The sequence below is a fragment of the Haematobia irritans genome, chromosome 2 (genome assembly GCF_050003625.1).
Source record: "Haematobia irritans isolate KBUSLIRL chromosome 2, ASM5000362v1, whole genome shotgun sequence".
NCBI lineage: Eukaryota > Metazoa > Arthropoda > Insecta > Diptera > Muscidae > Haematobia > Haematobia irritans.
In genome coordinates, this window is record NC_134398.1 from 145,319,209 (window position 1) to 145,338,326 (window position 19,118).

General features: G+C 28.8%; 1 protein-coding gene across 7 annotated transcripts in view; it reads left to right on the forward strand.

Moving 5' to 3' along the window:
* The window catches only part of Btk (tyrosine-protein kinase Btk29A), a 561,740-nt gene that overhangs the window by 533,688 nt on the left and 8,934 nt on the right, over nt 1–19,118 (forward strand). For all 7 annotated transcript variants that reach the window (XM_075296470.1, XM_075296471.1, XM_075296474.1 and 4 more), the window contains 3 exons: nt 16,422–16,558; nt 16,727–16,843; nt 16,921–17,001. In XM_075296470.1, coding sequence (XP_075152585.1) covers nt 16,422–16,558; nt 16,727–16,843; nt 16,921–17,001 — 335 coding nt within the window. The remainder of the gene's footprint in view (nt 1–16,421; nt 16,559–16,726; nt 16,844–16,920; nt 17,002–19,118) is intronic.

Below are 19,118 nucleotides of genomic sequence, written 5' to 3' on the forward strand. Positions count from 1 at the left end.
TTCGTCGGTAACCACCTTTTTCGGGCGTCCACTGCGTTCACCGACCTCCGTGCTCATTTCACTACGCTTGAATTTTGCATACCAATCAATTATTGTTGATTTCCCTGGGGCAGAGTCCGGAAACTCATTATCAAGCCAAGTTTTTGCTTCCACCTTATTTTTCCCCTTCAGAAAACAGTATTTTATCAAAACACGAAATTCCTTTTTTTCCATTTTTTTCACAATAACTAAAGTTGCTTCGCAAAAGACGCTCTATCTCACAAACTAATTGACTTAAAGACGTCAAATTTTGACACGAATCATTTGAAGGTTGGTACTGTATAAAAATAATATGCATTTAATACTAGCGACGCCATCTATGTGTCAGACCGGCGACTTATCAGACATCAGTCACCTGTTAGTTAGTTAACAAAATACTACGCAAATAAGTTAACTCACTTTGATTTATTTATTTTAGAAAATTTTAACCAAATAATTTTACAATTTACAACATGATACAAATATTATTAAAATTGTGTACTTCATTTAATATATTTTTTTTTTCATTTTTAATTCATGTTATTCAAGAAAAATAATTAAAAAAGGAAACTATTGGCACATTTAGTTCGGTAGTGTGTACGGTTTTCAATTTATTGCCGCGGTGATATCTTAAAAAATAATAAATTTCATAAATTTCCCTTAAACATAATTATTTCATATAGAAGTGTTACAAAGTATCATTAAAAACAAAAGACTTAAGACACAAACATACTACGGGATGGTCGAAAGCTAAGTTTCGATATGTAGCAAATGAAATACACAGTAACGCAATATTAAACTTTTTGACTCCAACGAAAAAATTACTACTCCCAGGGGAAAGTTCTCGAAGAGAGGAGATTTTGCTAGATTGGTTGCCATTCGTGTTTTTTTATGAGCCTCAATAGTTTTTTCTCCAAATTCGATATTAAGCACTTTTTTTGCAATTTTTTCAATTTTTCGCATGGCCATATTTATTTTTTTTCAGTATTCAGTAAAGTGTTGACTCGGCCATTTCATCTTCATTCTCAAAAACCCAAAAATGGCGAAAAAATTACCAACTTATTTAAAGAGCGAAAAATTGTTTGTTTGGACGGTGAATATGGGACATTTTTGTCAAAACCATAGTATTTTCTCGACAACTATAAATCTGATTTTGGCAACTCTGTATATTTTTGTTGAGTAAACAACATTTTTGACACAAAAATTGTCCATACTCACCTCCAAAAACAACATTATGAAGCTAGTTTACTTAAAATAAAAATAGTATAATAATATATATAAAGGAATCTCCCGATTTGACTTCCGATTTGCCTAAAATTCAAATTCTGGAATTGCCGCCCAGCAATATAACTATAGCCAAAAAACCAAATTTAAATCTTTTTTTTGTTTTTGATCCGGAGGAAGCGCAAACTCGGATCACACGCAATTTACATGGACATGACGGACCTCATCATTTTAAGATTAATTGAATTTATTTCGCATTTATTCTTCAAATGTGACGTTACTTGAGTATTTCTAATTTCATTAAAAAAATGGGGGAAAAATTAAAAGAAAATAACAATAATCCAGCACACAATATATGGCAAACTCTATGTCTGTTGGAAAAGGGATCGGTACATCTTTTAAATATATTTTTGGAAATTTTCATAATTTTATTTGTCCTTACGGTATTTTATACAGTAAACTTAAATGTAATTTTATATCTTCTTTGATTATTATAAATTTGCAAACTGATGAATTTAGTCCAAATATTACCACTGTTTGATGTCTCATTTCTGTTGCAATTGTTGCTCTCTCGCCATACTTTATTAAAGTTCAACAAATGTTTTACAACGACATAAGTTGTTATGCGAAGCTTTTTAGGTAGTCAAGCAAATGCCTGACTTTTGGTCACAAATGCATTGGCACAATCTGTTTGTTAGTTATTGTTGAAATATGTTAAACATATGTAAAATAAACACCTGAATATGAATTTAACGTTTAACTCGTGGCTCTTTTGAAAATATACCGCCCGCATAAATAATTGTATCTTCATCTTTTTCGAGTGCATATTTTAGGTGTAATTCATATTCTATAGAGGAATACAAGATTATTGTTATATGTTATTTATGTCTACTTCATTGTTTTTGACATTATCAAGATGGCATTTATGAACCTTCTACATAAAAATATCAAATTTAAGTGTTAATATACAAAACAAAAAAAATGAAACAACAGAAGTTTTAAAAAGTCAAACGATTTGTAACCTCTTTATGGTGATAGAAAAAATGCAAAACCTGTGAAATATATTGTTGCCTTTTTTTATATGGAAATTTTTACTATACTTTTATATGTAAATATCTGAATTTATGCCCTCTGCTGGGAATGTGTTATTTGAGTAATCATCAACTCTTAAGGTAATTTAAATCGCCCTCTTAACCAATTATGTCAAGATTAAATTGAAAATAAACTGTTATAACATACACCTACTCTTTTGTAGTTTAATATTGATTTTGTATTTGGTATATTCTTTTATAGTGCCAAAAATAAAACATTTATAATGTGTTAATGTGTCAGTTTTTTTGTTTGTTTATTTTTTTGTTTTTTTGATTCATTTGAATATGGACAAAATATTGAATAAACCCATTATGTGGACTGGTTTTCTTGTAGCAACCAAAATGTCAATATTATGTTGCATCAAAATCAATCATTTTCAATGGTCTACTATGGAATGTAGTATAAGGTAATATTTCAAAACAAAAGACTTAAGACACACACTTGAGAGGTTGTATACAAAGCCAAGGCATAAGTTGGTATTTGGTATTGTTATTTTCAATATTTTTATAAATGCATTTGAATAACATATTGTGATATGAATTTCACGAAATACTTATAAAGAAACTAACTAAAGAAGTTAATATGGAATTTTATAAATCCTATTAATATTCTTCGTAATTTCGATTTTTCTATTAATCCAGTTTTAGTGAATGAAAAAAATCAAAGTTTAGAAATTAAAAAAAAAAAAATTATGGAAAAATTAAAAAATGTTTGGGGAAAATTACTTAAGTTATCATCAAACGACCACGTGCTTGAACAAAATATTAATTTATTATTCTAACGAAGAAGATCGAAGAATGTCAAAGAAAAACCTAATAATGAAAATTGAATTTAAACACATAGTACATCTCTTGAGCTTATGAACAAAGAACATAACAATGTTGTTGAATTTTGTTGAAGAACTTACTTATGATAAGTAAATTTAATATTGTGTAATGTTGGTGAATCGAATAATTATTTGCATAACATTATATTAAATATTTATTTAAAAGGAAACAATAGTTTCTTCCTATACGTAATTGATTAAGGGTATAATACAGGCTTAGAAATAATATTCCGAACCTCATTGTTGACTTGTTTCGAGTTTTTTAAACACGCTTTCTTCTACAAAATATGAAAAATTTCTCGGGTTCTATTAATTGTACCCATGATGAATCCGAAAAATTATTTTCCGGGGAGGGAGAAATTTGGACCAAAGTTCTCCAATTTGCTTGAAATTATCTATCAACTAGACAAAGATGCGCTACTATATTTTTCAGTATTTCTTTGGGAATGCGTACCTTCCCTTTGCCCGACTTTTTTTTTCATTTTTCTATTAATCCAGTTTTAGTGAATGAAAAAAAAATCAAAGTGTATAAATTAAAAAAAAAATGTTTATGGAAACATGAAAAAAAAAATATTTGGGGAAAATTACTTAACTTATCATCAAAAGACCACGTGCTTGAAGAAACTATTAATTTATTATTGTAACCAAGAAGATCGAAGAATGTCAAACAAAAACCTAATAATGAAAATTGAATTTACTTTTTGCAATCTGCAATTTCAACTAAATTACTTTTTATTTATTTGAAAATCTCTTCAAGTCGTCTTAACGCTGGCCAAAATCGACCAGTTGACTTTTTCTGATGATCAAAATGGACATTTGGTGTTCATTTATGCACAAAAAAGTGAACCTACACTGGAATTAAAGATTACGTAACCTAAATTTTAGAACAAGCAATTTACACAATATTAAGAAGATGTTTCTTTAAAATAATGAAATTTTAATTAAAAGAAATTTCAATTAAATCTTTAGTTTAAACCGTTTTGATTTAAATTTAGGACACAAAGTCATATGTCTGTCAGCTATGTCATAATTTTATTAAAGTAAAGACAATTTTTTTATTGAATCTTCAGATTTAAGATAAAAATGATTCAAATATAGACTAGGACTTATTCTGAGTATTTGGTATCTTTGGCTTTAATTTTTTTCAAATAAGAAAATATTTTTCACTATTAAATATCTGTTATAATTTTTAAACCGGCTTTTTTTCTTGTACGTGAATAGCTTTGATAATATATCGCAAACAGATAATGAAAATTCTATAAATGAGATCTGTATCCTACTTTTAATTTTGTTGATCCTAGATTTATAGCTAGATAGGTCACTAAAAATATCTTATAAAGAAGTCTTTGGATCGGAATCAATACCGAAATCTTTAAGGGAAGGTAAAAATCTTTGGATCTAAGTAAACTTTTTTGAGTGTACCATGAACTAATAAAAGAATCTTTTACTGATTGCAACATCATATAAATAAATTAATACTTTTTGTCAAATTGAAGAAGATTTATTAAAAATAATAAACTTTTTTGCTTCTTAAGAAAGTTTCATACTATGAAGGAAACAATTGATGTTAAACTTTTTTAAATGCACTCAAAAAAAGTTTACTTTGATCCAAAGATTTTGAACTTCCTCCTTTAAGGATTTTGGTATTGATTCCGAGCCAAAGATGCGGTTTCTTTAAAATAAGGAGATTTTTTCCGACCTATCTGGCTTTAAATCTAGGATCTATAAAATTAAAATTAGGATACAGATCTCATTTATCGATATCCATAAAAAAAAACATAACGAAGTCAGTTTTGTATAACAATAAGATTAACATAAAATTCATTTTCTAAAGCAAATAAAACAAAATATTTCGTAATTTTTGTATAAAAAAACACAATTTTTCCAAAATATTGTTATTAATTCAGTAACATTTTTATTTAAAAATAAAAAATTGTGAAACTCAAGAAAATGTCCCCATACCATGAAGGAAACAATTAAAGGGTGATACGGTCAAACTTTGGTCAATATAAACTTGACGTATTTCTTTCAATTTTGCATTTAAAAAACCTGAACACCCCTCATTTTTAAGGTGTGTGTGTGTAGAATGTTGCTCCTATTTTGATTTTGGAATTTACTCTTCAGTTGTCAAAATGCCGTCCAAGCAAGAAGAGCAGCGTATCAAAATTTTGCTCGCGCATCGCGAAAATCCGAGCTACTCGCACGCAAAGCTGGCAAAATCGCTATAAGTTGCCAAATCAACCGTTACAAATGTAATTAAAGTGTTTGGGGAACGTTTCTCGACATCCAGGAAGTCTGGATAGGGGGGAAATCGAAAACCGGAAGCCGCTGAGACGACAAAGAGAGTTGCCGGTAGTTTCCAACGAAACCCTAACCTCTCTCTTCGAGATGCCGCAAATAAGCTGGGTGTATCGTCTACAACCGTGCATCGAGCCAAAAAACGAGCCGGACTATCGACTTACAAGAAGGTAGTGACTCCAAATCGCGATGATAAACAAAATACGACGGCCAAAGCGCGATCCCGGAGGCTGTACACGACGATGCTGACGAAGTTTGACTGCGTGGTAATGACGACGAAACCTACGTCAAAGCCGACTACAAGCAGCTTCCGGGACAGGAGTTTTATACGGCAAAAGGAAGGGGAAAGGTAGCAGATATTTTCAAGCACATAAAACTGTCAAAGTTCGCAAAGAAATATCTGGTTTGGCAAGCCATCTGTACCCATGGCTTGAAAAGCAGCATTTTCATAGCTTCCGGGACTGTCAACCAAGAAATTTACGTGAAAGAGTGTTTGAATAAACGTCTGCTGCCTTTCCTGAAGAAACACGGTTGTTCCGTACTGTTTTGGCCGGATTTGGCATCTTGCCATTACGGTAAAAAGGCCATGGAGTGGTACGCCGCCAACAACGTGCAGGTGGTTCCCAAGGACAAGAACCCTCCCAACACGCCAGAGCTCCGTCCAATTGAGAAATACTGGGCTATTGTCAAGCGGAACCTAAAGAAGAACAAAAAAAAACTGCTAAGGACGAGCAGCAGTTCAAGGCAAACTGGCTTTCTGCGGCGAAGAAGGTGGACAAGTTGGCTGTACAAAATCTTATGGCAGGTGTCAAGCGTGAGGCCCGGCAATTCGGATTTGGAAAAGCGAAAGCCTATCTGAAAATTTTTCCTGAATTTTATACTAATTGAACTTGAAAAATAAATTTAATTTGATTTTTTAAATAAAAGATTTCACCGATTTACACGCGTTTTCCCTTGACCAAATTTTGACCGTATCGCCCTTTAATGTTAAACTTTTTTAAATGCGCTCAAAAAAAAAAAAGTTTACTTGGATCCAAAGATTTTGACCTTCCTTTAAGGATTTTGTATTGATTCCGAGCCAAAGATGCGGTTTCTTTAAAATAAGGAAATTTTTTTGCGATCTATCTGGCTTTAAATTTAGGATCTATAAAATTAAAATTAGGATACAGATCTCATTTATCGAATTTCCATTCAGTTTTTCCAGTATATTAATAAAGCTATTCAAGTACAAACAAATGCCAGTTTAAAAATCCAAATTATGACGGATACTTCGAAGTAAAAAATATTTTTTTAATTCCAAAAACAAAACTTTAAACCAAAGATGCTAAATCCTCAAAATAAGTCTTAGCCTATATTTGAAGCGTTTTTATCTTTAATCTAAAGATTCAATATTTCAATTAATTTAAGGACGATTTCTTTAAATCAAAAATGTGTTTCTTTACTCTAAGAATTTGCCTTAGTTTAAAGACATGCAACTTTAACGAAGGAACGCAAATGTGTGTCCTAAATTTAATGAAAAAATTTTTGAAGCAAAGATTATAAACTTTCTTTTACTTAAAATATCATTATTTTAAAGAAATTTGTCTTTAATAGTTTGTAAATTCCGCTTCCTAACATATAGGTGGCGTAATCTTTAATATCACGTAAATATTTTTTTTTCAGTGCGACTAGCTCTATCCGAATTTCAAGAAAGCCACAATTGAAGTTTACTCATTTGAGACAATTAACAAAATTTACTGTCTTTAGTAAAACATGAACAATTGTAGTTTTTTCACATTTTTAGTTCGTGAGATTAAAGTAAGCAAATATAATAAAAATAAGGATAGTTGTTTTTGCATTTGGAAAAATTTAACTACAATCACCTAATTTTCATGGACTAAAATAAAATTAATAAGAGTCGTCTTTTGAATCAATCCGTATGGTTTCCTCATAGAGTTTATAATTTTCCAAAATATCCCAACGAAATAAAGGACGCTTGTGAGAGGAACAAGGTTATAAAAACTATAAATTCCTTTGGAAAATAAAATAATCCCAACTATGTCATTTTCATTCACACTTTCACATCCCAATGGGACTTTGTAAGATATCATAAAAGCCTTACCCCTAAGTAAAATATTTCAATCATAAAGTATAAAATTTTCCTATAAATAAAAAATATGTATTTCTTATTATAACAACTTCCTCCATATTTGTTTTAAAAAACAAGCCCAACAAAATACATAGCGAATTGTTACGTGTGAAGCTCAAATAAGTCCGCCACTGCAAACTGGAATAGAGGCGATGGTTTATACGGATCGTAGACAGTTTAATGCACTTTATTTTGTAGACATTATTAATATGCAGAATGCGTATACTTCAAAATATTTTTTTACTCTCCATTTTTTTAAGTTATTCATATGGTCTCTGCAAGACAAAAATATCTTGAAAACGTATTTTTTTTTTGTTATTTTTTCTGTTACCATGTACTTCAAATTTGGTCTACATATAATATTTGGTAGTTATTTTCTTGACAAAAAAGGTGTTTGTAATTCGATTTGTTTGCATTGCTATGAATAATTTATGTGGTTTTTACCATCAATTTCATTTGTATATTATCAAATACATATGACACATTTCATTGACCAATCCTTATAGGGAATTATTTCTTTTTTAAGAAATATATGAATGATTGATTTGTAAGTTGTCTTAAGAAGATGATTTACGCGTCGGTAAAACCCCAAAAGTTTATTCACTTTCCTTATAAAACTACATGTGTGCGATTATTTTTAAGGTCGTCTAATTGTAAACTAAAAATTTTTCGTATATACAAGATACTTGACAGTTATCATGGACAAGCGTAGGAAATTTTCTAAGAATGATTTATGGATTGTTGTGTGCATAAACTTAAAATTTTATGTGTATACATAGTACAATGAAATCGTTTTTTTAGTTTTGAAAGTTATTATTATTAGATTTTTTTATTGTACTATTGATGGGATTTTATTGTAATAAAATGTGTAAGTGTCTTAAGTCGTATGATTTTATAGAGATTTGCTGAAGAAGTTACATAATAGTTCAATTAATTTAGTAATTGAACCAAATTAATTTAGTTCAATTAATTTACGAGATGGACATGGACAAAAATATCACCTAAATATTTCCCAGAAAAAAGTTGATGGAAGTTGGAAACAATTAAAAATTAGTTGTCACAATTTTCCGTCACATTAAAAAAGAAACTCAGTTAAAGACTTTAGAAAATGATTGAAATTTTTTAGCCCGATTCTCAATAACAACTCCCAGGGAATTTTTTCTAAACAAAATCTCCCTGGGGAATTTTTCTTTATTCCCTTTTACCCTTATTCTAAACCAGCTTCGAAAATGGGAAATTTTTCCCTTAAGGAAAAATTGGTATTACAAATGACAATAAAAAGGGAAAAACGATGACATTTTTTGGGAATATGTCCCCCAAAAAAATCAAGGGAGTTGTAACCAAAATACATAATTTCTCTGTAATTTCCGGTCAAAAACCTTAAATTAAAATTGATGATGGGATGCATCCAACTACCGAATGCTCATCTCATGGTCACAGATCTGTACATATTTTAAAAATTGTTTTACATAGAAAATAAAGGTTTTACATTTAAACTATAATATCCCTTCCTGTTTTAATGTAGGTGCTTGTTTCTTAAAGGAGCAATAATGCGAACATGTGTCCCGCGTGGCGTAAAAAGCGGAAGAAATTTACTAGTTTTCTTCTTCCGTTTTGATGAAATATATCCAATTCGGGCATAGGTGTTCTTTAAATATATTTATGACTTCTTTATGAACTTTTTTCTGGGCCACAGATATATCTCGATCTTTTCCTACGCCCTTTTTGGTAGCCACCTTCGACAAAGAAGCGTAGCACCTAATCTTACTAGTGGAGATAATCCAAAAGACTTGCGTTGAGGTGGAATGTGAGCTGCTAATACATTCAACAGGTATTTGAAGGCTGGATTATTTACCCTATAATATTGTATCACAATGGACTGAATAGTCTATGTGAGTCCGAATCAAATCGGGCTGCCACTTTAACCCTATAAATCCCATGAACTAAGTAATAACCTCTTCATGTACAAGTATGTAGTTACAACGTTTCTGGCAACTCAAGTGGGTTAATGACATCGCGTAGCTTTCTCCTTTCTATCCTTTAGACCTTCTTACGTTGATACGCCTCTCCTCAGCTACTACCATAAACACGGCACTTACCATTTTTGACGTTTTTCGCGTTTAACTCAACTTTTACATCAATTTAATACAATTTCAATTCAAAATTTTAATATTAAAAAATTATTAAAATAAAACAGTTGAAGTAAAACAGCTGACTTCGAATACTCTGAATTATTTCTCCCATGTTATTCCCTTCCCCTACTGTTTAGAATAGGAGGATTTTATTCCCGGGGAAAATGAATTCCCACGGAACACATTCCATAGGGAATATTCAGAATTGGGCTATTTAAATTTTTAATTAAGAAATTTATTATGTTAATAAATAATTGTATAAAGCAAAAAAATTCCAATAAAAATATAATTAAAATTGTCGAATAAATCAATTATTAGTTTAATCAAGTATATTTTTATTTCTAATCGCTTCTATGATGGAAAATATAATTTTCGTGATTGAAGCAACTGCCATTACACAATTAATTGAATCAATTAAATTCGTGATTGAATTAAAAAAAATAGTTTGTCTATGAGCCCTAGCTTTCCTTCGGTTCGTGCGTCTATACACCAGATAGATGTTGCTATTCGTTTCCTACACTGAAAAAAATATTGTCGTGAGGTCAAAGATTTCATGTCTTTAAAATACGAATGCAAATTTTGCTTAGCAAAGAAGACGCATTTTTCTAATATAAAGTTTTTTCCTTGTTCAAAAGTCGATAAACTTTTAAATGAAGTTGTATTCTCCTTATAAAATGTGAGTTGGCTTAAAAACATGAAAGAAAAAATGTTTGGACTAAGGCCAACTTAACTTTAATAATTGAGAAAAATTTTTTGAATTAAAATTTTTTAAATTAATGGAATTGTCTTTAAATTTGTTGTCTTTTAACATCTTGACTACAAAGCAAAAAATCGTTCAAACACAGGACATGTTTTCAACACTTTTTTGTAAAGACGTTCTTTACTGGAAACATAGCATAATTTCTTCTGGAAGTCGAGTTTGAATTTGGAAAATAAAGTTGTCGTTAAGTCGTTCTTAAAGGACTTTGATAGCATATGAAGAAAAAAAGGTGAAAAAAACAAACAATTAAATTTAGCATTTTTGCGGCAAAATTTGAAAATTTTTTACCATTTCACTCGTTTTTAAAGCTGAGTACTATGTTCAGTTTTCAAGCTGAAAACCAGCTTGTTTTCACGGTTACTTTTTTTAATTAACTAATTTAGAAATATAAAATTATTTGCAATCAAATCCTTGGGCCTTTTCCATCCATTATTTGACAAGACTCGATCAAAATATAATCGTCTTCATAAATATATTTGTACTTTTAATTTCGTGTTTTGGTGAAAAAACCGAACATAGTACTCACCTTAACCTATTAAAAAAACACCCATTAAAAATACGAAAAAACGAGTTATAAAAAATTGAATTAAAACAACTTCCTGCGTAGTTAAAATAATTAACTTCTTTATGAGGACATTTTTGGAAGTGCTTTTAAAGTTGTGCTTTAGAACAACACCCAAAAAAAGTGTGGAACTACTTTTAATTGCTTTTTATAAATTAATTGTCTAGTTATGCTGAAGTCTGATATTTTATTCATTTTTATAAAATAAAACATTAATTGAACCTATAACTTTAGTCTATTAATTTTTTGCTAGGGGGGCTATAGCCCGCCCTAGGAAAATTGTCTAGCTACGCTAATGGTTCTTACACATGTCTGTGTCTTAAGTCTTTTGTTTTGTGTGAGGGGTAAATATTACAGTATTTGGAGTATGAAATATGTGATTGCTTCATAGTTGTACGATTTGATTGACATACATTATATGTCTTGAAACACTTACATACACACATACATTCACATGATTTATATAATAGAAATGTAATGTCTCCAAATTTGAAAATTTTAAATTACTGTTAAAAATTTGAATTGAGAAAATGTGGATTGCGGTATTTCTTTATGATATAAATCAAAGACACATGCACCACAAAACACAAATTCGAAAATGTTTAGTCACGATTTTTATTCAAAATGTTTGGCAACACTTCAATTAAAAATGCGCAAAGTAAAATGGAAACATAAATAAACAAAAATAAAAAATATTGAACACATTAACACAATAGGTTTAAAAAATGTAATACCACAAAAATATAAATGATTAACTTTTTTAAGCCTTCGTCTTATTGGAATGAAATCATTAAGTTCTAATCGTATCTAAAAATGCACTGAAATTATGTTAATAGTAATCGATAACAAAACACAAAAAGACCATTTTCAACCTTCAATCCGACACACTCTTTTATGTGGTTATTTTGGTGGATGTTATTGTTAATGATTGATTCACTGTGGGCAATTCGTCTTTGGCAATTAAACCTCCGGTTTTTTGGTTGTTTTCTTTTTCTATAATGGTTGCAAAACAAAATCTATAAACTTGATTTTAATCCTATAAATGAATTGTGTATGGTTTAAAATCAATTAATTATGGTTGCGAGTTTAATATAGATGAAAAAAAAAACATATACACAGAAAAAATGTGTTTGCCTTCAATCATGAAATTAATTAATACTATTAATATTTAAATGCAATTTTTTCAATTACGGAAATGATAATACTAATCTGATAATTTTTAATGATTGATTTCGAACTAATTAATATTTTGAATATTTTTTAAAATTCATTTAAAATGTAATAGAATCAATGTTGGTGATATTGTTCTGCATAAATCACAAATCACCCTCCAGTTGAGTTATTATATATATGATATTAAGTACACTTAAAAAAAAGTTTACTTGGATCCAAAGATTTTGACCTTCTCTTAAGGATTTTGGTATTGATTCCGAGCCAAAGATGCGGCTTGGCTCGGACTTTTTAATGACCAGATAACCTTAAATCTAGGATCAATAAAATTAAAATAGGATTCAGATCTCATTTATCGAATTTTCATTTTCTTTGCGCGGTTTATTGACAAAGGTACTCACAAACAAATGCCATTTTAAAAATCCAAATTATAACGGATACTTCAAAGTAAAAAATGTTTTCTTAATTCCAAAAAAAAACCTTTAAAGCATAGATGTTAAGTCCTCAAAATAAGTCTAGGCCTATATTTGAAGCTTTTTTATCTTAAATCTAAAGATTCAATATTTCAGTTAATTTAAGGAAGATTTTTTCAAATCAATAATGTGTTTCTTTATTTTAAGGAAAATTTTCCTTGACATTCGACTTTAACGGAGGAATGCAAATTTACAAAATTTGTGTCCTAAATTTAATGAAAAAAATTTTTGAAGTAAAGATTAAAAACTGTGTCTTAATTAAAATATCATTATTTTAAAGAAATTTGTCCCTAATATTTTGTAAATTGCGCATCCTAAAATTTAGTTTGCATAATCATTAATATCAGATAAATATTTTTTTCAGTGTAGGTGCACAAGAAGTGAAATAGGGAAACCTCGAAGAAAAATTAAGTTTTTGATATAAATAATGGGGCATTTATTTCATAATAAGGTGAAAGGAACGCCACACTGAAAAACAGCATGCTCGGTTCCAAAGATTTTGTCTTTACTTTAAAAATGTTGGTATTGATTCCGAGCCAAAGAAGCGGAGAATACAAGTGAGGATACTTTTGGAACAATCTGGTTGATTCAACAGAAGAAAATAATCGAGAAGGTTCAGCGGTTAAAACTAGAAGAGCCCATATGTAATAGGTACTTTTAGTTAATGTGGTATCACAATGGACTGAATAGTCTAAGTGAGCCCGAATCTTAATCGGGCCGCCACTTTAACCTAACCTAAGGATACTTTTAAAACACAATTCACTTTTAAATTTAGGTTTTGTGTGCTTGCTTCTAGGAAGCAAATTTTAATTTTTCATTTTTTCAGTTTGTTTTCTTCATATGCTATTAAAGTCCTTTGAAAACGAGTTAACGACAACTTTATTTTCCAAATTCAGACTCGACTTCCAGTAGAAATTATGATATGTTTCAAGTAATAAACGCCTTTAAAATAAAGTTTTGAAAAACATGTCCTATATTTTAACGATTTTTTGCTTTGTAATCAAGATGAAAAAATACAATAAATTTAAAGACAATTTCATTAATTTTAAATAATTTTTCTGAATTATTAAAGTCAATTTGACCTTATCCCAAAAATGTTTTCTTTCATGTTATGATAACCATTTTTAAGTCAAATCACTTAACCCTCTAATGCCCCAATTTTTTGGCCAGCTGAATTAATATTTAATAGAGTAGTATCCTCTTGTTGTACTATTGTTAGTATATTAATGTTAGAAATAAGAGAATTGTTTTGCGTAGTATTTAAAATATTGTTTTAAGTAACTGTATAAGGCCTTTGTAAGGCTTAGTTACATATGAAAATAAATAAATTAAAAAAAAAAAAATAAAAATTAATGATAACGACACAAAAGCTAGAAAACTAAACAAGAAAATTTTATACGGTAAATTTCAGTATATGCTGCAAAGCCTCTTTAACAGTTTCAACTAAGTTTTCTTTTTATTTTACCCATTTTTGTTGTCTTAAGATGTGTTTTACTAAAAGCTTCCTTATTTAATGAAGCCCGCCTAAATGCGGGATTGGGCATCACAGGGTTAATTATAAGGACAATATGACTTCATTGAAAAGTTTATCGACTTTTGGACAAGGAAAAAAAACTTTATATAAGAGAAATGCGTCTTCTGTGCTAAGCAAAATTTGCATTCGTATTTTAAAGACATGAAATCTTTGACCTCACGACAATATTTTTTTCAGTGCATTATGCCACGACTCTGTAGGCATAGCCGTCATATATTTCTCATGAAATTTTTCATAGCGAAAAGTTTCTGCCCTATGTCCTTGAAAGGGAGCCACCGTGGTGCAATGGTTAGCATGCCCGCCTTGCATACATAAGGTCGTGGGTTCGATTCCTGCTTCGACCGAACACCAAAAAGTTTTTCAGCGGTGGATTACCCACCTCAGTAATGCTGGTGACATTTCTGAGGGTTTCAAAGCTTCTCTAAGTGGTTTCACTGCAATGTGGAAAGCCGTTCGGACTCGGCTATAAAAAGGAGGTCCCTTGTCATTGAGCTTAACATGGAGCACTCAGTGATAAGAGAGAAGTTCACCACTGTGGTATCACAATGGACTGAATAGTCTAAGTGAGCCTGATACATCGGGCTGCCACCTAACCTAACCTATGTCCTTGAAAAATATTTTATCTTTCACCTGTCCTAAATGGCCACGAGGTACCGTTGACAATTGTTATCATCTCTTCGAGAGATGATACGGTCAGTAAACTTTTCCAAATCAGTGAAGAACACTGATGCGTGGGCACGAAATGATTTGGCAATTGTAGAAAAATGTCTTAGCCAAGCTGAGTAAAACTATAAATTAGCACTTGGGCCCCCAAAATAAAGTCCTGTGTCCTCATCTGACCCAAATGTAAAATATGTATGTATATCTTCCCAGCAAAAAAAGCGTCGCCAAAAAAGTAATGAAAATGTTCTCTTTGGATCCGGAAGTGGTGCAAAATTGACGCAGAAGCGATGAATTTAACATGGGCTTGTCATAGGACGGAAGTCCTCCATTTCAACAGCCGTTGCACTGAATTTGCATCACTTCTTTAGGTGTGATCCGAATTCAATGTTTTGGATGTAAATTAAAAAATTATGTGATATTTTGTCAAATAAATAATTTTTATAATTTTCTAAGCCTTGTCGGAAACGTTTGACCTCAAATATTTTCAAAAACTCACGTTTTTTTTTTCAGATTGGATTTTGCATTTTTTTTTCGACAAAATTTAAAAGATTTGTACCATTTTATGAATTCTTACTCTGATTTTAACCTATTTGAAACAAAAAAGTTAAAATTACCCATTAACAGTATGCAGAAACCATGTTATAAAAAATTGAATTAAAATAACTTCTTGGGTAGTTAAAATAAAGAACATCATTGGGAGTGCATCTTCTGGAAGGGCTTTTAAAGTTGTGCCTTTGGAAGAACTTCCAAATTTTTTTGCTGGGTTGTTTTAAGATAAAACATTTAAATACATGACTATTGGTGAACGTTTTTTTTTAATTTTGTTGATACAAAATCTTATTTAGGTCTCATTATTGCCTCGAAGAAAACAAGTGTTCTTATTATAAAATCTCTCTCTTTATCATGATATGCATTAAGGTATAGCAATATCTTATTCATTATAGTCTATACAATTGGTATATAATCATATAGAAACCGGAAAATTGTTTCAAATCTATGATTTTTTATACCAAAACAAAACACTTAAGAAACAAGTTTGGTTAATTATTTTAATTGAATCAATCGAAGCAAATCAACAAGAAATATTTTCAATATGACACAAATACTTAAAATTTAAAATAGGCAAATTTATTTTGCAGCGAAAGTCAGGGAAAGAGAATATATATCAAGAAATTATATCACCACTATACGAGTAATTAAAATATAACAATTAAACATAATAATTGAGTGATAATTAGATATACGATTTTTATTCAATACTCATAGAATATCAATTTTTATTATTTTCTAAATTTTCTTATAAAGGCAAAACTGCAAATTTTATTTCGGGGCTATTAAATATTTAAATGTAATTTTCGAATTTTGTTCATGATCCAAACCCAGTGTCCAAAAAATTAGATTTAGCATAAAATCTTCAATGAATAATAACGCCACATGATTTGTCTTTAGCCTTAATTTAATTTTCGCATATTTTCTCCTAATTAAATTACTTATTTTTTCATATTTTTTTTATAATATTTTTCTTAATCTTATCTTTTTAGGTACTGGTAGTTCGCCCGCCCAAATATCCCAGCGTAGCATTAGTCCAAATAATTCAACGTCAACGAGTCAATTTAGTTTGCATCACAATAGTTCTGGCAGTATAGGTAGTTCAACTCCTACATCACTGCACCCACAGGTAAATAATAAAACAAAATCAAAATAAACTTTGGCATTTTCACTTCACAAAATAATTGTGGACTTCGGAAATGCAAATAATTTAAAGCAAATCATCAACGTTTTGCTTTAAGAGAAGTTATCTAAATGTTTGTATGTTTCTATATTTTTTTTGTTTTTTTTTTTGCAGTCATCGGTATCCACATTTAAACAGTCACCAAATTTATTAAACGGTAACGGTTCATTATTGGATAACACAATGCCAGGTGGTATACCAACTCCAGGAACACCAAATTCAAAAGCTAAGGTGAATAAATTGATGTCTATGTAAAAATCCTAGCTAATGTTGTGTTTTGTATTTTCTTCATTCTCTTCCATATTTAGGACAATTCACATTTTGTTAAAGTTGTCGTAGCTTTATATCCCTTCAAGGCCATCGAAGGTGGTGATCTCTCACTGGAAAAGGTAAATACAATTTAAAATTGAAATGCAAAGGGTTTTTGAGGACTCATAAAATGTATAAAATCACAATATAAGAGTAACGTTTTTGTGTCAAAAAATTCCATAAACAAAATATGGTACACCCAACAATTGTTGTTTGATTGGATTTAGTTATGGAGTTTTGCACTCAAAAAACGAGGGCACTAAAGGCAATTAAACTTCGTTTTACTTCGTAAAAATTAAAATTTTAAATTTTCCCAAAATGAGAAATTTTCCTTTACTTAATAATTTTTTCTTTTCTTTTATATGAACTAAAAAAGAGCAACAAGTTATACACAAAAAAAATTATTTCGGAATAAGCCGGCTATCAATGTAAAACCTTTTTTCGGAGGGTTCAAGTGTGGTTTTTGTTGGGTTTAATAAACTGCCTGAATTTATTCTTATAATTGGTTGATAGTTTTGCTGCAAATAGAGGATGCTGATGAGGAATGTGGTAATTCCGAAACGTGCGTCCATCCAACCATCTTGCAGTCTATAGGGCTTTGCCCAAATAAATTTGACAAACATTATTTTTCTCTGTTGGTTAAGCTACACTTGTAGTTTAGTCAATGTATGGTTTTAAGCTGCAATAAAAAAAAACAACAACAAATATATTTTTGACAATATTTTCTATAGAAATAAAATTTTGACAAAATTTTCTATAAAAAATAAAATTTTGACAAAATTTTCTATAGAAATAAAATTTTGACAAAATTTTCTATTAAAATAAAATGTTGACAAAATTTTCTATAGAAATAAAATTTTGACAAAATTTTCTATAGAAATAAAATTTTGACAAAATTTTCTATAAAAATAAAATGTTGACAAAATTTTCTATGAAAATAAAATGTTGACAACATCTTCTATAGAAATAAAATCTTGACAAAATTTTCTATAGAAATAAAATTTTGACAAAATTTTCTATAGAAATAAAATTTCGACAAAATTTTCTATAGAAATAAATTTTTGACAATGTTTTCTATAGAAATAAAATTTTGACAAAATTTTCTTTAAAAATAAAATTTTGACAAAATTTTCTATAGAAATAAAATTTTGACAAAATTTTCTATTAAAATAAAATTTTGACAAAATTTTCTATAGAAATAAAATTTTGACAAAATTTTCTATAGATATAAAATTTTGACAAAATTTTCTATAAAAATAAAATTTTGACAAAATTTTCTAAAGAAATAAAATTTTGACAAAATTTTCTATAAAAATAAAATGTTGACAAAATTTTCTATGAAAATAAAATGTTGACAAAATTTTCTATAGAAATAAAATCTTGACAAAATTTTCTATAGAAATAAAATTTTGACAAAATTTTCTGTAGAAATAAAATTTTGACAAAATTTTTTATAGAAATACATTTTTGACAATGTTTTCTATAGAAATAAAATTTTGACAAAATTTTCTATAAAAATAAAATTTTGACAAAATTTTCTATAGAAATAAAATTTTGACAAAATTTTCTATTAAAATAAAATTTTGACAAAATTTTTTATAGAAATAAAATTTTGACAAAATTTTCTAAAGAAATAAAATGTTGACAACATTTTCTATAGAAATATAATTTTGACAAAATTTTCTATAGAAATAAAATTTTGACAAAATTTTCTATAGAAATAAAATTTTGACACAATTTTCTATAGAAATAACATTTTGACAAAATTTTCTATAGAAATAAAATTTTGACAAAATTTTCTATAGAAATAAAATTTTGACAAAATTTTCTACAGAAATAAAATTTTTACAAAATTTTCTATAGAAATAAAATGTTGACAACATTTTCTACAGAAATAAAATTTTGAAAAAATTTGCTATAGAAATAAAATTTTGACAAAATTTTCTATAAAATAAAATTTTGACAAAATTTTCTATAGAAATAAAATTTTGACAAAATTTTCTATAGAAATAAAATTTTGACAAAATTTTCTATAGAAATAAAATTTTGACAAAATTTTCTATAGAAATAAAATTTTGACAATATTTTCTAAAGAAATAAATTTTTGACAACATTTTCTGTAGAAATAAAATTTTGACAAAATTTTCTATAGAAATAACATTTTGACAAAATTTTCTATAGAAATAAAATTTTGACA